This window comes from Abramis brama, assembly GCF_963993115.1.
Source record: "Abramis brama genome assembly, chromosome: 20".
In the NCBI taxonomy this organism is placed as follows: Eukaryota; Metazoa; Chordata; class Actinopteri; order Cypriniformes; family Leuciscidae; genus Abramis; species Abramis brama.
Window position 1 is genome coordinate 20,190,526 of NC_139982.1, and position 17,778 is coordinate 20,208,303.

The 17,778-nt window shown below is 34.2% G+C and overlaps 3 protein-coding genes across 3 annotated transcripts in view; all 3 read left to right on the forward strand.

Moving 5' to 3' along the window:
* The window catches only part of dock4a (dedicator of cytokinesis 4a), a 72,680-nt gene extending 69,949 nt beyond the window's left edge, over nt 1-2,731 (forward strand). The window contains exons 50-52 of the mRNA XM_084094130.1: nt 591-666; nt 777-838; nt 2,097-2,731. Of these exons, the coding sequence (XP_083950256.1) occupies nt 591-666; nt 777-838; nt 2,097-2,501 (543 nt within the window). The 3' untranslated portion in view covers nt 2,502-2,731. The remainder of the gene's footprint in view (nt 1-590; nt 667-776; nt 839-2,096) is intronic.
* The window catches only part of kctd15a (potassium channel tetramerization domain containing 15a), a 572,168-nt gene that overhangs the window by 117,667 nt on the left and 436,723 nt on the right, over nt 1-17,778 (forward strand). The window lies entirely within an intron of this gene.
* Nucleotides 6,354-17,778, forward strand: part of immp2l (inner mitochondrial membrane peptidase subunit 2) — an 87,343-nt gene continuing 75,918 nt past the window's right edge. Inside the window, exons 1-3 of the mRNA XM_084094152.1 lie at nt 6,354-6,488; nt 12,457-12,591; nt 14,306-14,409. Of these exons, the coding sequence (XP_083950278.1) occupies nt 12,460-12,591; nt 14,306-14,409 (236 nt within the window). The 5' untranslated portion in view covers nt 6,354-6,488; nt 12,457-12,459. The remainder of the gene's footprint in view (nt 6,489-12,456; nt 12,592-14,305; nt 14,410-17,778) is intronic.

The window sequence follows — 17,778 nt, forward strand, 5'->3', positions numbered from 1 at the left end:
CAGTAGAAAAGAAAATAAGAAAAATTTAATTTTATTAAATATTGAAAATAGTCATTATAAATGACTTTATGCATTATATAATGTAAAAATAATAAAAATGTATATTATATTGTCATATATTATTATATATAACTTATTTATAATTTATACATTTTTGTATGTGAATAGCATAAATAATAATTTAAACTATATTAAGTATTAAAAAATAATTTTTTGGAAATAGTAATTAATATTTACTTTATGCATTATATAATGTAAAAAGTAATATAGATGTATATTATATTATGTCATATCTTATTATATATGGTTTATTTATAATTTAGATTTTTTGTAAATATTATAAATATAAATTTAAACTATAAATATTAAGTATAAATTCTTACATTTATTATATTTAAAAAAATCTTTAAAGTGCTGTGCACTGTTACACGGTAAAATCTTTTACATTTATTTTTAAAGTAAAGTCCATTTTGTTTTCATGTTGTTTTTAAAAGTCCAGCGCTCAGTGTTCAGTGTAAACATCCAGAGAGAAAGACCCATAGAAGGTGTAGCGGATTCACGGAGATTTATATCTTTTATATCCCTTGCAGAGGATGATTCCGTTCCAAATACCAGTGGATTCACCATTACCACGGTGTGAAGCCAATCTCCCCACACCTGAGACAGGTAATGCAGCTTTCTGCTGTGAGATATAATACACCCGTTACACTTGAATCGGTTATGTACAGCTCAATGACATGTCCTTTTGTTCCTGTGTGTGCGTGTGTGTTGAATAGGATCTCTGTGCAAGAACGTGAGGTCACTGTCTCCCATGCCGACCGCCCGTTCCCCTCAGAAGGTGATTCCTTTATGCTAAATATTGGGAAAAATTACATTGCGATATTTTCTATTTCTGCAATATACTGTATATTGCGGTGTAAAGAAATACCGGAATGTTTACCAGATGACCTGAATAACTATATTTGGAAAGAATTAATCATTCTAGAATGAGTGGGGTGATATAAAAAAATTAATTAAAAAGCTGGAATATTAGTTTTTACTAAATGAACCATCCTTTTAGGGCTAAACGATTTATTTATTTATTTGGGCATTCACACTTGTTTAGTCTTTACAAGAACTAACTCGAACCCCTTTCAGTAACCATGAAGTTAACAGAGTTTACAAAAATATCTCTCCACTTGAGTTTGCAAAGGCACATTAAAAAAAACACATAGTTTTTGACTAATAAAGTATAAAACAATAATAATAATTATTATTATTATTAAATAATTTTATTAATACAATTTATAAAAATAATTTTAATAATACAATTTAAATTATTTTATTTTATAGTACAACTGTAAATACTAAAATGTTCTAGTTTTTTATTTTTAATAAATATAAAATACTTTGAATAAAAAATGGAATTAAACTGATATATCAGTCATACAGCGGCGCTATAGTTCTAGAAGTTTTTCTTCCATTCATTTTTCCCATAGGGATTTTTAAAAAAGTCTTTATTAAACAGTTATGAGCTCTGAAACAAGCCAGTCACCTACAAGGTGAATCACAACAAAGTAAAAAAAGTTTTTGAATATCAGACAAAAAGACAAAGTGTACTTAACGGCTTTAGTGGGGGAAAGAACTAAAATCCCATTAAGCATTGCAAACAGCATAATCGAATTTCATGGGAGAAAGCAGAGCTATTTTGGCGCATGTTGCTTCTTTCAACTCTCTGATTCTAGACAGCATCATGGGTAATGTATGTTCAACACGATTATTGTAAAAAAATAAGCTGAAATAATGCAGGCTGATGGCTTCAACAGTAGGAAAAATCATAGCTTAACAACAATGTAGCTCACAGCAGGGCTGTCTTTTAAAGGTTTTAAAGTTAGCGTTTAAAATCAGTTTTCCTATGGAGAAAATGAATGAATGAGTTTTCACTCCCGAAACCCGCACTCTATTGTGGCTGCGGTGTCACATGACAAGCTTGACATGGAAATAATAAGGTGATACGTTCTAAAATAATGGTCGCTTTAAAAAACTCGCACCGGGGATATTTTAAACTGACGTGTGAACGGGTTGATGAGTTGATTGTGCTTGATTTTACTCTGCAGTCAATGGTGCCGCCCCTCACGCCCTCCCCGACCGATGGCTTGCCAATGGGGAGCCTGGCATCTCACTCCCCTGCCCGTTCTGGCAGCTACAGCAGCGGTATCTCGTCCCTCAGCCGCTGCAGTGTCTCTGAAACGTGCGGGATCGACCTCCCGCCGCCCGACCCTCCTCTGCCCCCCGCCATTCCCATGGACATGCCCATTCGGCGGGGCAGCAAGACTCCTCCTCCCTACAGCGTCTACGAACGGAACAATCCCCGGCGAGCGACGCCACTGCCTCACAGTCTATCAGTGCCGCCCAGTACTGACAACCCCAGCCTGACCGCGAAACCCCAACTGAACCGCACGCAGCGAATTAATTCCGAACCGCGCCACCGGCCCACCCCCAGGAAGGTCTCTCAGCTGTAGTGTGTCTGCGGTAACCGCAAACTGGGACTAAGCTGCATTTTTTTTTGCAGTTGTTTGCTGTAAAATTACTGTAGGCTATGTATCATAATTGGGAATGTTTTCAAATGCAAGGAGGTGCATTTATGTGAAGGACAGGGAGTGGCATATTCATAAATAAATCTTTCAAATTTATTAAATCAGAGTGTCAATGAATAAATAAGTCTATGTCAATACATGCATCAAGAAATGCCAAATAAAAAAAGGTAATAAATGAATCAAAGTCCAAATCCAAAAGTTTAATTTAAAAGTTATTTATTTATTGACATATTTCATGCTTTATTTATACAATTCATAAATAAAGAGAATTATATAACTATCTTTTGAATATTTTAAATAAATAAGGCCAATAAATAAATGTTAATACATCAATGCAAAATATAATTTAAAATAAAATTGAATAAAAACATACATATATATATATATGTGTGTGTGTATATATACTGTATATGTATATATATATATATACATACATACACACATACACATATACATATTTTGGCCGATACCCTATAATTCTTTATGCTTGAAGCCGATAACGATATATTGGCCGATAAGTCTAAATCCAAATGTTTATATAATTTTTGAAAGCCTAATTACAAAATCAAAAGTCTCACCATTAAAAGCCATGTCCTAAGCACACAATTATAATATTCTCATAATAATTTTATGTAGCCTATATGACAGATTTTTCCTTTTTGAAGTTATTTTCCTTTTTGAAGTTATTCCAATCATATTTCAAACAATTCAAAACCATCATGACGAACAGTGCGCATCTGAAGTGTCTCAGCTGAAGGAAATAATCAATTATTTATTGGCTTTAATGTATTGGCTAAATTTTCTTATTGGGCCAATAACGATAAAATTAAAAATGAACATGTATCGGTCGATACTGATATGGTATAAATGATATTAATATATATTACATACGGTATCGGCCGATATATTTTCTCATATATATATATATATATATATATATATATATATATATATATATATATAAAATTGTATTTATCAATAAGTTAGCACATTTATTTTATCAATAAATGAGAACATTAATTTATTACATAATTTTATTACATAAATAAATACTTTGGACTTCTATGTATTCATTGACATACACACATTTCATGATTGACATTTTTGCTCAAGATTTATTTATTATATCTCACTCTTAGTCCTCCATACATTTTGGTTTTTATTTTAGCGATTTATATTCTATAATCGAAATGAAAGTAAATCGGAATGCACCCATAATGAATGTTTTCCTTTTTTCTTTTTTGTTCGTTGATATTAAGTAGATCATCTTAATTTCATTTTACAGCTGCATATCTGGTGACTATTTTGTGGAAGTGCAGCTCAGAAACGCTCTTCACCGATGAACTGAACCGGACACAGTCCTTCTGATATGCAGTTACAGCTGGAAACGATAATGTTCTGGAAAAGCCTTGAAGAGATTATGAACGCTTTGAAACGGCATGTAATTTACAGCAAAAATCTGAAGATCTGGCAGGTCCATATCCCATTTAGAGTGCACTGAGACATATTGCTAGCAAGGTATTTTTGATAGAAGTACGAAATCAGTGTTGTACAGCTTTTCTTTCCACACTATGGCAGTTTTTTGTTTTTGGTCTTACACGAACCGAGGCGTGCAGCTAGACCTGCATCCCGTTTTAACCGCTTTGTACTTTCCGGAATGGCTAAAAGGTGCTACATATTTCTTAGTGTTTGGTTTTTTTCTAATGTAGCCTCGTATCTACCGAAACTGCCTGACCGTTTAAATGTGCCATGTGATTAAATTGTGTGGTCTCCGAGTTTTGTGCCAAAGATGCAAACAGTATTAACTTCTTTGTCAGTGAGAGTAGTTAGGAAAGCTTACCTGAAGTTAGCGTGACCGCTAGTGCTCAACAATGTGCTTCTTAAACCGTGTGCAGAGGCGTAGATCAAGACTGCATGGGGCATGAGCAGTACAAAGCAATATAACCATTGTAGTTTGCAAAGAGTGATAGAAACAAACATCGTCTAGTTCTGAGATGACTTTTCCCAGCAGCCGGATCCCAAATCGGGTTGTGTCGCCGCAGTCTCTTCCGAACAATATTGGCTAGATCAAATCTGTGTTTCTTTCTCCTTTAAATGTTAAATTCACATTGAGGTCAGAAATTCAATTTGGCCTCTTATTTGGACTTTAGGTCATTGATGATAAACACAAAGTTTAGGAAATGCTGTGTGGAATTGATTTTCTTTTATATTAGTTTATCTTTTATATTGTTTTGTTTTTTTTAAGAGTAATTTTTGCACCATATTTTCATTGAAAATTTCTTTTAATCATTCAAATAAATCATTTCATGTGTAATTTTCACCATGGAAAATTAACTTAAAACATCAAAACATTCATCTTGCTAACAAAGCCAGCAAATGTTCAATGAAACGGCTGATTTTAAGAAGTTGCGTTTCAAAAGAAAAGAAAAACGTTGCCAACGTTTTGATGTCAAATTGATAGTAACAAACAGCTTTTTCACTGCCAGCTTGAAAGCCCACAATTCTTTTAATAAATAATGGATAATTTGATGTGTTTAGTTGTGGCAATACAACTTCAAAAACACGCAACTGCCTTCGCGAATCACGTAGACAATTGAAACGGTCTGCATTTTATAAAAATTGTTCATAGCAAAAATGTCCCCCGTTATTTTATTGCATTTTTGTAGATAAATACAAAGTACAAAGTGCTGTATTTTTTTGGCAACCTAAAACATTTGAAGCACGAATAATCAAACTGGAACAGTGACACAATTCTTAGAGATGGGCACCGATTCGTTTGTTCCCTATTTTATTAACGGCTTTGCAGCAAATGTTCTCATATTCCCATGTTTTACGAGAGTTGCTCATTTCAGGCAATCATGTTTTGTAATTTCGATGGATTGCCAATGGTCAAGTCGTAGGACGCTTGTATTTCTCCTCTTCTCTCCTTTCACTCTCCTTTTTATGGATTATAATCTTTCTGTTCAATTTTTTGAACTTGTAAAGTTGTACTTTATATCATACAATGGGATGGAAGTATTCCATATAGCCTGTGTTACAGATTTTGTACAAAAGGTGTTTATATGAAAATGTAACCAGTTCATAGCTTTGAATGTTGCAACTAAAGTTTTTATTTGTAAATGTTGAATATTAACCATCAAACAAATAAAGGTTGATTGATGTAAAGTGTGAGCTTTCATTTATTGTTGCTTCTCTTGAGATAGATCCAACATGAGGACTGCAAACAATCATTAACCACGGCTTCTTTAACTCACTGTAAAAAAATAATAAAAGCTGCTCCCTTAAATTTATAAGTACAATCAACTTGGATGTTTAAGTCATTTCAACTTAAATTACATTAAACTGACATAAATGAGTTGAATCTTAATAAAAAGATTTTACAACTCTACAACTTAATAAAAAAAGTTAGTAGGAACTTATTTTGATGAGTTAATGCAGTGTAAAACCATTTTGTTGTAACTTATTGATCATATAATTTTTTACAGTTTGACGAAGTTCCCATAATTGGTAAATTTGGTGGTGAATTTTAAATGACTAACATTTACATCTGCCACACATACATTAAAAACAGGATTGTCTTTTTTCTTTTTTTCTATTACCATAATACAATGTTTTGGTCTGGTGTAGGCTATCATGTGAATGTTATGATACAATGGGCAATCATTTGGCGCCCTAATAAAGTAGACGCCATATTTGTTTTACTCGTATCCTTGTTTTCTTATGCTAAAATTGAATATGAACTTAATAATGTATAGTAGTTTTTGAGGGCTTTTCCTCATGTATTATTCCAGCGTGTCCACAATATCTTCCTGTCAGGAAATATATGAATCAGACTCGGAGGGCGTTAGGACCCGGGAAGCAGCGAGCGTGGTGTCGTACTGACGGAGCGACGTACATACATAAAGACATTAGGTGAGTGTGTTGACACCTCTGAAACCATTGATACTCATCCTTCAGACCTTACCAGTGCTGAAGAGTTTATGCTTCACTTTTGCTTCTGTGGTTTAATTGCGTCCATCCATGATAAAGTTCATCACACGCCTATTGTTTGCTCTTGTTTATAGTAGCCTAATAGCGGCATGTCCTGTCAATCCAGCGTGGTCGCCATTCACGCTAATGTAGTGTGAGTTAGTGTTGCAGTTTTTAACTTAGTACACAACAAAACGAAACAAGAGAGATGTAAGATAAGACGACGACATTTGCTAATATTGTTGTGTTGCATGAACAGGCTGACCTCACAGGCTGTGTCTCAAAACCTGTAATTATTTTGTAATACAAATGTGCAGTATACCAACTACACAGAATACTATATCCCACAATGCAGTGCACTTGAATCGACTTGACCTTCCATTTCCAGAATCACAAAAGAACCTTGTATCAGACACACATTTCATTTGAAGAGATATCTGTTAAGAAGTGTTGATGCAAAATAATAGTTTGTATATCCGCAATGATAACTGGAAGCCACTTTCTGAATAAACACACATGCTTTGTTAAAAGGTCATGTGACGGTGTTATAGTAATAACATTTAAATTGTTTGTTGTTGTATATTACTATTTAATGTCATTTTTTTAGTAGTAGACAGTATGCAGTGTATACTGTGCAGTTATAACTAACTGAGTTAGCCTATTGTTTAATGTTTAAAGCATTAAATTAAGTTTTGATGTATATCCGAGTTTGCTTTCTCAAACAAGAAAAGAACCAGAAGACTAATTCGCTGTTTCCTTCGAGATCAGGCCTATGATGCCCAAATGTTAATTGCCCTAATAATGTCTATTTTTTTTCTAGGTAGGTAGGCAGTTTATGAAGTTTTGAGACACAGAATTGCTTGTTTACTGCTCATCACAGTCTCTCAGTTCAGGAGTAAAGATCAGTCTCTTTTCTTTCTTTCTTTTTGCGATATATATATATATATCTCTCATAATATATTGCCAACACATGAATATGCTGATATAAAAAGATTCTCCCATATGAATACTGGATTTAGATTCTAGGCTAATTAATTAAAGCTGCCCTGTGTAGCTGCCCCAATGAATAAGATTATTTTGAATTTTTAATCACTAACTTGTGAAAACGTCACTTCATATTGGCTTTGCAGTATAAAATGGTTGTATATATTATTACATATTTAAACTACATACACAGCTGCAGTCTGTATCTTTTGGCGCTCTAGCGGTTAATAAACAGAACTGCATCCCATACAGCAACATGGTGTCGGCCCAGATCCGGCCAACATCTGGTGCACGTGGATTCAACACATACCAGATGTGGGCCGAATCTGTGCCGACACTATGTTGCTGTCTGGGATGCGTCTTGCGGAAGAATATTGCAGCCACAGCTACTTCTCTCTGTTTATATCTATGATGAGTCACGCAGGTACTGGGCAACGGTACGACCCGAACCAGTCTAAAACAGTCAGAATATAAACACTTATTGTAGGTGTACCGTAGTGATTCAGGATAAGACAAAAACACGGTTTGGAAAATGGATTCATGATGTACTTGCTTATTGTATAAATTTTGTACATTTAAAAAAAAAAAAAAAAAATTACGGACTGCAGCTTTAAATATATAAACTATTTAAAGGTAAAGTTTACCCAAAAATGAAAATTCTCTCATCATTTACTCACCCTCAAGTTGTTCCAAACCTGCATAAATTTCTCTCTTCTGCTGAACACAAAAGAAGATATTTTGAAAAATGTCAGTAACTGTTGACTTCCATAGAAAAATGTTCCCCATACATATACATATATATACATATACAACTAAATGTTATAATTTTTTTAAATATATTTAAAAAAATAATATCATAAAAAAAAGAAAGGCTTTTAAGATGCATGTGAACCTTAAAATCATTCAACATTTCACTTCTAGTGTAAATTATTAACTGTTTTCAAACGTTTTACCATAGGATACTGTGAGTCAGTGTAATTCTTTCTGTCTGCTTGTCTGCAGCACAACATTAATCTCACCGCTGCTGTGATGCAGACTAATGGTCAAGCATTCCAGCTGAAATCATACAGGTGCAGACATTGAGATAATTTAATCAGATTCCGCCTGTCAGCACCGCGTTGTGAAATGCACTGTTAAAATATGCCCATGCATCAAGGAAACCGAAAATTGCCTTGTCAAGAGTGGAAATCTGTCATTGCAGTTTCAAATTACCCTAAAGCAGCGAGTTCACTAAGCATTTTTCGACATATTTGATGACTAGTGCAATTAAAATGGTTACGCTCAGGTATGCATAAACAAAGGTACCAGGCTAGTTTTACTTTATGCAGGTGGCATATTTGACAGTATTACTTGCAGGATAAATGGGTTAGGAGTTTTAAACGGGAAGCATATGATAAATTGATTCAGCTGGAGACCACCATGCACCGCTTCGAAGCTGTGTGGAACGGTCACCTAATATTACAGAGGCATTTGCTTTCAACTCTAGAAACACATTTTTAATTGGGTTCGGCTACAAAAAAATCCATCTATGTTGCACACCTGCTGTGCCAACCTTGGTTTTATTTCTGTCCGTAGCACATGGAAAATGGTGGAAAATGTTCTCGACTCTGAATCTGAAAGGGGCCTTTGATGAAAAATGAACTTGACGCTTTCTTTTGATCACCGCGCACCAGTCCTAGATTCTCCCATCTGCCCGTTTTTAAGAATAAACTATTAGATGCTCCACTTTACACACCTTTGAGATCCATGCGCCAACCATATACTGTATAGAGCCTCGGCCTGGGCATTGCACCATTACGTCGCTCTCTGTTTGTAGCCTGAAGGAAAAATATAGGATTGTGGCTTGGGACAAGAAAAAATAGACTTTTTTTTTTTTTTTTTTTTGTAGCCTGTCATGTGTTGTGTGGCTCCGGGGTGATTGGGAATCTTTCACTGTGAGGTGAGGGAATATTGTTAGAGCAAACTGACAGCTGGCACTTGGCAGGTCTACCCAGAACACCATGGATAATTTAGCCGCTCGTTGTCATAATAGTTCATTAGTCGCACTCTTGTGCTATGGATGCATCTCTTCACGAACTAAGCGAATGAATACTTAACACTACAAGAAGTGCCAGTGCAGGGTAAGACACATCAGAGAATCTGTTAGATGAAGATGTGAAATCAAAATTGACCCCGTTTACTTTCTTAAAGGGATAGTTCACCCAAAAATGAAAATTCTGTCATCATTTAATCGCCCTCTTATTGTTCCAAACCTACATTAATTTCTTTCTTCTGCTGAACACAAAAGAAGATATTTTTAAGAATGTTGGTAACCAAACAGTTGACGGCACCCATTGACTATTTTATTAAATTATCTATCAGTTTTTTTTTTTTTAAACCACAGTTTGGTTACCCATATTCTTCAAAATATCTTCTTTTGTGTTTAGCAGAAGAAAGAAATGTATACAGGTTTGGAACAACTTGAGGGTGAGTAACAGAATTAAAAATTTTGGGTGAACTGTCCCTTTAACACATGTTATTGTGTTTGATTCTTGCAAAGTCTTCCAGAGAAAAATAATGTTTAATCAAAATTCATTAACTTGGCATAACTTACTATTTATTAGAGAATCCTGAAACCAATGTATCACGGTTTCCAAAATATCAAGCAGTTTTATATCATGTTTTCAACATTGATGAAAATAAGAAATAGTTCTTGAGCAGAAAATCATCATATTAGAATGATTTCTGAAGGATCATGTGACACTGCAGACTGGAGTAAAGATGCTGAAAATTCAGCTTTGCATCACAGAAATAAATTATATTTTAAAATCTAGTCAAAGGGAAACCAGTTATTTTAAATTGTAATAATATTTCACAATTTTACTGTTGTTGCAAACCCTGCCTTCTAACAGTTCAACAGCTTACTTGAATTTATATGTCAAAATTTATATTGATAATCATGTATTTTAGTCATTTATAGTATTTCTGGGCATTTTTTATAATGTTGACAATTGTACACTCTCATTCACTCTCTTCCTTTAGAAAGTCTCAACATAAAAAGTCAAAAACTGGTCAAAACATTGTTAAAAAATGAGTTGCTACAGTATTAAATGATTTATTTTCAGAGCTGTGAAGTTTTTGCAGGAAATTTTTCTGCCACTTCTGACATTTGTACTTACGTGATTTATCTTACGTTTTATCAGAGAAGTAAAAAAAAAAAAGGAAAAAAGAAGGGTCCGGCTACTATGGCTTGCTCAGATTACATATTTCTTGGATATACAGTACAGTTGGTCTTGTAGGACTTTTTATAATCAGTGATCTGTGCATCTACACTGTAAAAAGTGATTTTGTAGGAAACTCCTTTGCCTTAAAATTATTACACTGTAAAAAAAAGTTGCTGCCTTAAATTAAGTACAATCAACTTGGTTGTTTACAGTTTACAGTTGATTTCAACTTAAATTACATTAAACTGACTTTAAAAAAAAGAGTTGAATCTTGTATAACTTAGAAAAAAGTTGAAAATTGCTTAACTGATTTTGATGAGTTAAAGCAATGTAAAAACATGTTGTCATAACTTATTGATCATATAATTGTTTACAGTACAAGTAAATAAACCATGTGTAATTTAAAATTTAAGTTATTTGGAAATGTCAAGTTCACATAACTTAATTTTTTCAATTACGCATGAGGTTAATAAAAAAAAATTAAGTTAAAGTGATCTGTGTATCTAGTAAAAAACGTCCTCTACAAGTAACCTGCTTTTTTATGTTTCAACCACAGGTGTCGATAGAGAATGTAGCAATTTCACAATTTTGAATGAATTTTTCACAGTTGAGACGTTATTTCTCATAATTACGAAGTTTAGAAGTTACAGAAGTTTACGTTTATGCATGTTTTTATCCAAAGCAACTTACAATGCATTCAAGGTGCGCATTTACATTTGATCAGTTCTTCCTTTTCATGGGAATCGAACCCATGACCTTGGTGTTGCTAGCACCACGATCTCCTGTTTGAGCTAAAGGAAAGCACAAAGAAGTAAAATGGTTTGCGAATCCCGTTTCATGCAAATTTTAAATATTCAGTGTTTGTATTACATTAGCATCGCTGCCTCGACTAGCCTACATACTCAGAAGAGAGTTAGGAAGGTGTCTTTTTTCCACCACAAAAGGTTTTTTTGTAATTTTCTCTGTTTGAGCCGTATCTGGCTCACAGCAGTGCAAACCTGACAAATCCTGCACTGCGTTGTGATTCGCTCAGCATTTTTTTTTTTTTTACCCTCACATCTAAGTTGTTGTAGTCTCTGATTTTTGAGCCTCTTGTATGCCCTCCTGCAAGCAAATGGCTTCAAGACTTTCTTTAAGTGCTTACCAGTTAAGTCTGCAAAGTTGCTGTGGGAGACCTTGAGGGCTTTTTTGGGAAAACAGTACAAGCCGCTCTTCGTCTTTTTGTTTCTATGGTGAACTCTGTATAATGAACAAGAGGCATAATTGCATGCCGTTGTACCTCCAAATCAAGCATCACATTATCATTTAATGGTATTAGAGCAAGCGTGCTCTTGTCAGATTCAATTTCAATGCCTCAGTGGGTTTTCTACCCTAATGCATTGGGTCTACAGAGTTTTGTCATTGCGAATACGGTCTACAAATAGGTGCAATTACTTAATTCATTAATAACACTCATAAAGCAACCATTTTTTCTTCTTTTTGACCTCACTAGTCACTTGCAATTTGATTCAAAACAAGATGGTTCATGCTTAAGCGTGGTTTTCTGGCCTGCTTTTGGTACTTTTGGTACTTTTGTTCTCTTTGTGAGGCTAGTCATCCAACATATCATTGAAACATGCCTGAAAGACTTCAACAAAAACATTTTTGTTGTTTCTTCATAAGATGTTACCAGACTCTTTGAACCAGTCAAGGTCATTTTCTCTTTTCATTCTCTCTCTCTTCAGGCAATGGCGCAGACGGGCTTTGGGCGAAGATACTTCAGAGCGTTTGTTAGTGGCTTCTTTGTAGCCGTCCCGGTGACAGTGACGGTTTTAGATCGTCTTGCCTATGTGGCACGCGTAGAAGGTGCCTCAATGCAGGTGAGTTGTCCTTTATCCATTTCATCAAACTATTCTTGGTAACATTGTTGTTTTGATGAATCTGGTTTAGTCTAGCTTTGCTGAGTTTCTTATGAAACAACTTACAAGGTAGTTTAAGTTCATTTTTTTGGCACGTTGGCTTTTTTTATCACTTTACTGTGTTTGTCACCATAGTAATTTTCTTACCCCATCTTCACTATTTCTATGTAATAATTTATATAATATAAAAAATAAAAATCATAGGACTTAATATATCTTGATATATTTTCGACATTTTGGAAATTGATAAATCTTGGTATATCAATACACGTCTTGACGTGTTGTTTTTTTATTTTTTTTATTTACTGTAAAATACCGTAATATAACAGAATTATATTTAATAATTTTCATTTAAAAAAATATAGTGTTTTAAAAATATTATACTTAAAATTAAGTGAACATTTCTGAGTGATGATGCAAATTTTGAGTCGCTCAAAGAAAAACTTAGAATCGTTTCATTGAGACAAACAGTTAAAACTAAATCATAGAAATGCATCAAACTTACCAATTTTTTTCCAAGTTTAAATCAAAGGCACTATTAAAACATCTCTGCTTGTTTACGAGAAAGTTTTGCGAAAGTTTAGGAAGCTTAATAGTCAATAAAAAGCACATTAAAATCATGACCACGTTCACAGTTGCTTGATTTATATAATACCATCAAAATAATTGCAAATATATTATGACTATTCAATATATTTCCCAGCCCTATGAAATACTAAGAGAACTTTACTTTAACAAGCTTCTCTATTCAAACATTAATAACCTTTTTTTTTATATTAGGACTTTGCATTAGGGCTCAATCAAACCAAATGCCCTAAACATTGCACTAATAGCACTAAGACCACAATGAAAGACTCCTAAAATAATGAGAGAAACCCGTCTGAATACACCATGCTCATTTCCTCGCCAAACAGAAGTAATGGTTCATTATGCACCTAATGAACACTAACTAACCAAAACGCTGGTGGTGTTGTTGTTGTTTTCCTTTTGGAGTTTGGTTTTCTATCTCGGTTCATAGTGTTATAAATTTGCTAATGGCTTTTCCCGGTCCATCCACGGCCTTTGAATCCAAATAAGTCACTCCATGGACAATGCTGAAAGCTGACACCAATACAGAATGAGAAAATGTGTCTGAATAAAAAAGATAGAGCGCCCAGCTGTGACAGATAAATTCTCCAGGCGGGAACACTCGTCGGGATATTTATTTTAGAAGGACAGATAAGAGATATTTCTGTCAATTATCCCAGCAAGCGTGAAATGGCTCATCGAGATCTCCCTTAATGATTCATTGGAGGCCCGTGTATCAAGTCAGTCGTTGACTTGATTGTTTGAGAAGGTTCGTCACACACAAGTTGTTTGATATACCACCACAAAAAGAGTTAAGAGAAAAACAAATTCTGTTTTTGAAGTTAACTTGCAGACGTTATTTTTATCCTTCAGTCGAAAGGCTGAATGAAGAACAGAGCGATTCTTTTCCAGAACAAAATTAAAGCAAAGTCGCTGCCAGTGGAGTTTATTCTTAGAGTTACAGTAGTTTTGGAAGTTTTTTTGTGGAGTGGAGGATTAAAGCAATAAATCACAGACCAAGAAGAACAAATTATCAAAGTTAAAAGTTTCTAATCTGTCACAACTCTTCTAGAGACTCTTGTAGACTCAGTGTTTGAATCTTTCCCAGCCGTCCTTGAACCCAGATGGAGGGTCGTCACCTGATGTTGTGCTGCTCAACCGCTGGACTGTGAGGAACTACCAAGTGCAGCGAGGGGACGTTGTGTCAGTTCTGTGAGTAGCCGTATTTAAGCTGTATTTTGTCCTAAACGCGTGAGCCATTATGCGACGTGTCACTGTGGGCGGAGCAACCGAGCGTGACCCTGCAGAAACTGTGCAAATCAAGTGACTGAAATAATGTTCTGTTGTTTATCATGTGGTCCTCGACACTTTTTTTTGCATTTTATTGTATTGTGCATTGTTGTGGTACTGTGTAAAGTAGGGATGCTGTTTATCGGTACAGTTAGGGATGAAGGATATATCAGTTAACAGGCAATTTTAGAGATTTATAATTTTAGTTACAATGTCTATTTACACCAATTTTGTGTAAATAGCATCTGTCCTTATAGCATCTGCCTTTTATTTATTGGTATGATATTGAACATCATCTGATAATCACTTAAAGTCTTTAAAGTCATCTTAAGAAACGCTAATAATTCGATAACACTGTTAAATGTACAGCAAATCGCGAAATAAAAAAAATTGTTATACTGTACATTATAATTTTGCTGTGCCAAAATTAACTAGTAGCGTTTAAAACAATTTTAGGTTTTAGTGTATTTTTAATTTATTTAGACACCAGAGGTTATGTTTTTACTATTGGTTTTTATCTGTTACTCGTCTATTACTAGGGATGCACCGATATGAACATTTTGGCTGATATAGATAACTGATAATTCTTTATATTTGTAAGCCGATAACCGATATAGTGGCTGATAAATCTAAATCCAAATTTTATATAATTTCCAAATTTGCCAAATTTCCTTATGGGGGTGATAACAATGACATTAAAAATGGACATATATCGGCCGATACTGATATGGTGGCCGATATATCGCGCATCCCTATCCATTACAATAATTATTGGCTTATCTGTATCGACCTGAATTTTAATATTGGTTCATGTCTAAATATAGTGTTGGCTGATATTAGTGATTTTTTTTTTTTTTGGTTTTTAATGTAATTCTAATTTAGTCTTCAATGATGCTAATAATTTAAAAAATGTTGTCAATTGTAATATTTACCAAATCTCAAAATGAATTTATCTAATATTCATATTTTATATGATAAGATTGCAAATTATTTATAACTTTGTTATTAATAATTTATCAACAATATTCAATATAATCTTCAGCCTCAAAATGAAAATCTGTTTGACACAATTTTAGTGATGATGTTGTGATGCTAACATTAAAAAAAACTATTTTGTATAAATAAATATATTTTAATATTGGCCATTTATCAGTTATTGACTATAATATCAAAATAGTTATTGCTTATTATATCAACCAAAATTGTAATTCGGTGCATTTTTAGTATTAAGCTTAGTCTTTGCCCCTCAGCTCTGGTGAAATCCTTGAAAATGGCCTTGATGGAGAAGTCCATTTATTAGCTGAAATTTGTCAGATGTGATGTTTTTGTGACAGAACATCATGTCGATGTCAATCCGTTGAGCCTGCAGACCTCTGCTGTTCCACAGATGTCATGTTGAGTCCTCGCATCCAAATCTTTGACGAAAAATATCACATTCATTCAGAAAATTGAGGTGTTCTCCTTCCAGACGAAGACATCTGTAGCGCTCAAAATCGCTAATTGGATAATTTTGGTCCCTCTTTAATCTGCCACAGATCTCCTTGACCTTAAACCCAGCTTCTCTGAGTACACTAACTCAAGGGGAATCCTCCTGTGGATAATGAGCGCACTCTGTCAGAAGGCCTTTTAAGGGTTACTGTCATCGCAAGTAATTGGCATGGAAGCAATCTTTTGATATGCTTTAATGCGGTGCTCAAAACCAAGAGCCTTTTGACCTAGACCCTGCAGAGCCTATCATCTAGACTCTAGTTAGGTAACTCCTCTTCACTTTTATGTATGGTCTGTTTTTTTGAAGCACCGGGGGGGAAAGAAAGTATTTATTTCGTCCAACTTCTCGATCAAACACTCACCCTGCGGTGTTCTTTGGCTTTTATACGTTTGATAGGCCAGTAGATGGTTGAGCGCCTGGCTGTTCAAATGAGGTTTTGATGCTGTGAAACTGAAAGACTTGTGTATGATTATAATGCCACCACAGGATGTTTTTTCACAAGTAAAGAATTACTCTGTTGGCCGGAATTCTGAACAGAGAGTTATTGAATTAATGAAGCAGAAACCTTCATACAATTTATTAACAGTTACTATATTACATTTTAAAAAAGTCGTACTTTTTGTGTGAATTTTTTTTTTTTTTTTATGTGCCTCTAGCAGTACCAAATGAATCAAAAATAATGACTGTTTTCAAAAGGTTTTTAGAACACTCCCTCCATTTGTCATTGGTTAAACAAGCAAATAGCTCCGCCTCCAAACTCACCTCATTGGCTTGAGCCACTGTTGCTATGTCAGGTTGGTCGGAATTTTCAAATAAACGTTGTTTTCTAAACGCTACAGAGTTTTTCAGGTAAATCTACCTTTTAATATCTCATTTATAGTTGTCTGTGCTGGATCAGGATAAATGTTTTTTTTTGTTTATATAAAAAGTACGCATTTCTATGGCATTTCTTGTTTCCGCCACAGAACAAATTTTTTTAAAAGATAATTGCGACTATTTACCTCACAATTCTGACTTTATTTCTCAGATTTGCGTGATATAAAATCGCAATTGCGAGTTATAAAGTCAGAATTGCGTGATGCATAGCAATTCTGACAATTTTTCTCGCAATTCTGTCTTTTTTTCTCACAATTGCAGTTTTTTTTATATCGCAATTCTGACTTCTTTTCTCAAAATTGTGAGATATAAACTTACAATTCACCCTTCGCAGGGAGTTTGATTGACAGGCAATCTGACCTATCAGAATCCGCCATTGTTGTCCGACAAAGCAGTCAGGGGAGTTAGTAGATTAACGTCAGTGGATTTGAACTTTAAAAACTGTGTGTACTGACATCTTTCCGCGGTTGAAACAACATTCCTTCTGATGTTCATTCATGCTTATTTGATGCTATAAATTATCTACAATTGCGAGTTATAAAGTATGGAAGCTTGTTTCCATCACAGAATTTTTTTTTTGTTTGTTTAATTGCGGCTTTTTATCTCACAATTCTTTTTTTTTCTCAGGATTGCGAGATATAAACTCGCAATTGTGAGTAATAAAGTCAGAATTGCAAGTTTATATCTTGCGATTCTTACTTTATAAATCGCAATTTTGACTTTTTTCTCACATTTGCGAGTTTATATGACTTTTGACTTCTTTTTTTAGAATTGTGAGATATAAAGTTGCAATTGCGAGTTATAAAGTCCAATTCTGTGGGGGAAAAATACTGACGGTTGCGAGTTTGTCATGCAATTCTGAGGGAAAAAAAAGAGAAGCAAACTCGCAATTGGACAGAAAAAGTCGCAATTACCTTTTTTATTTT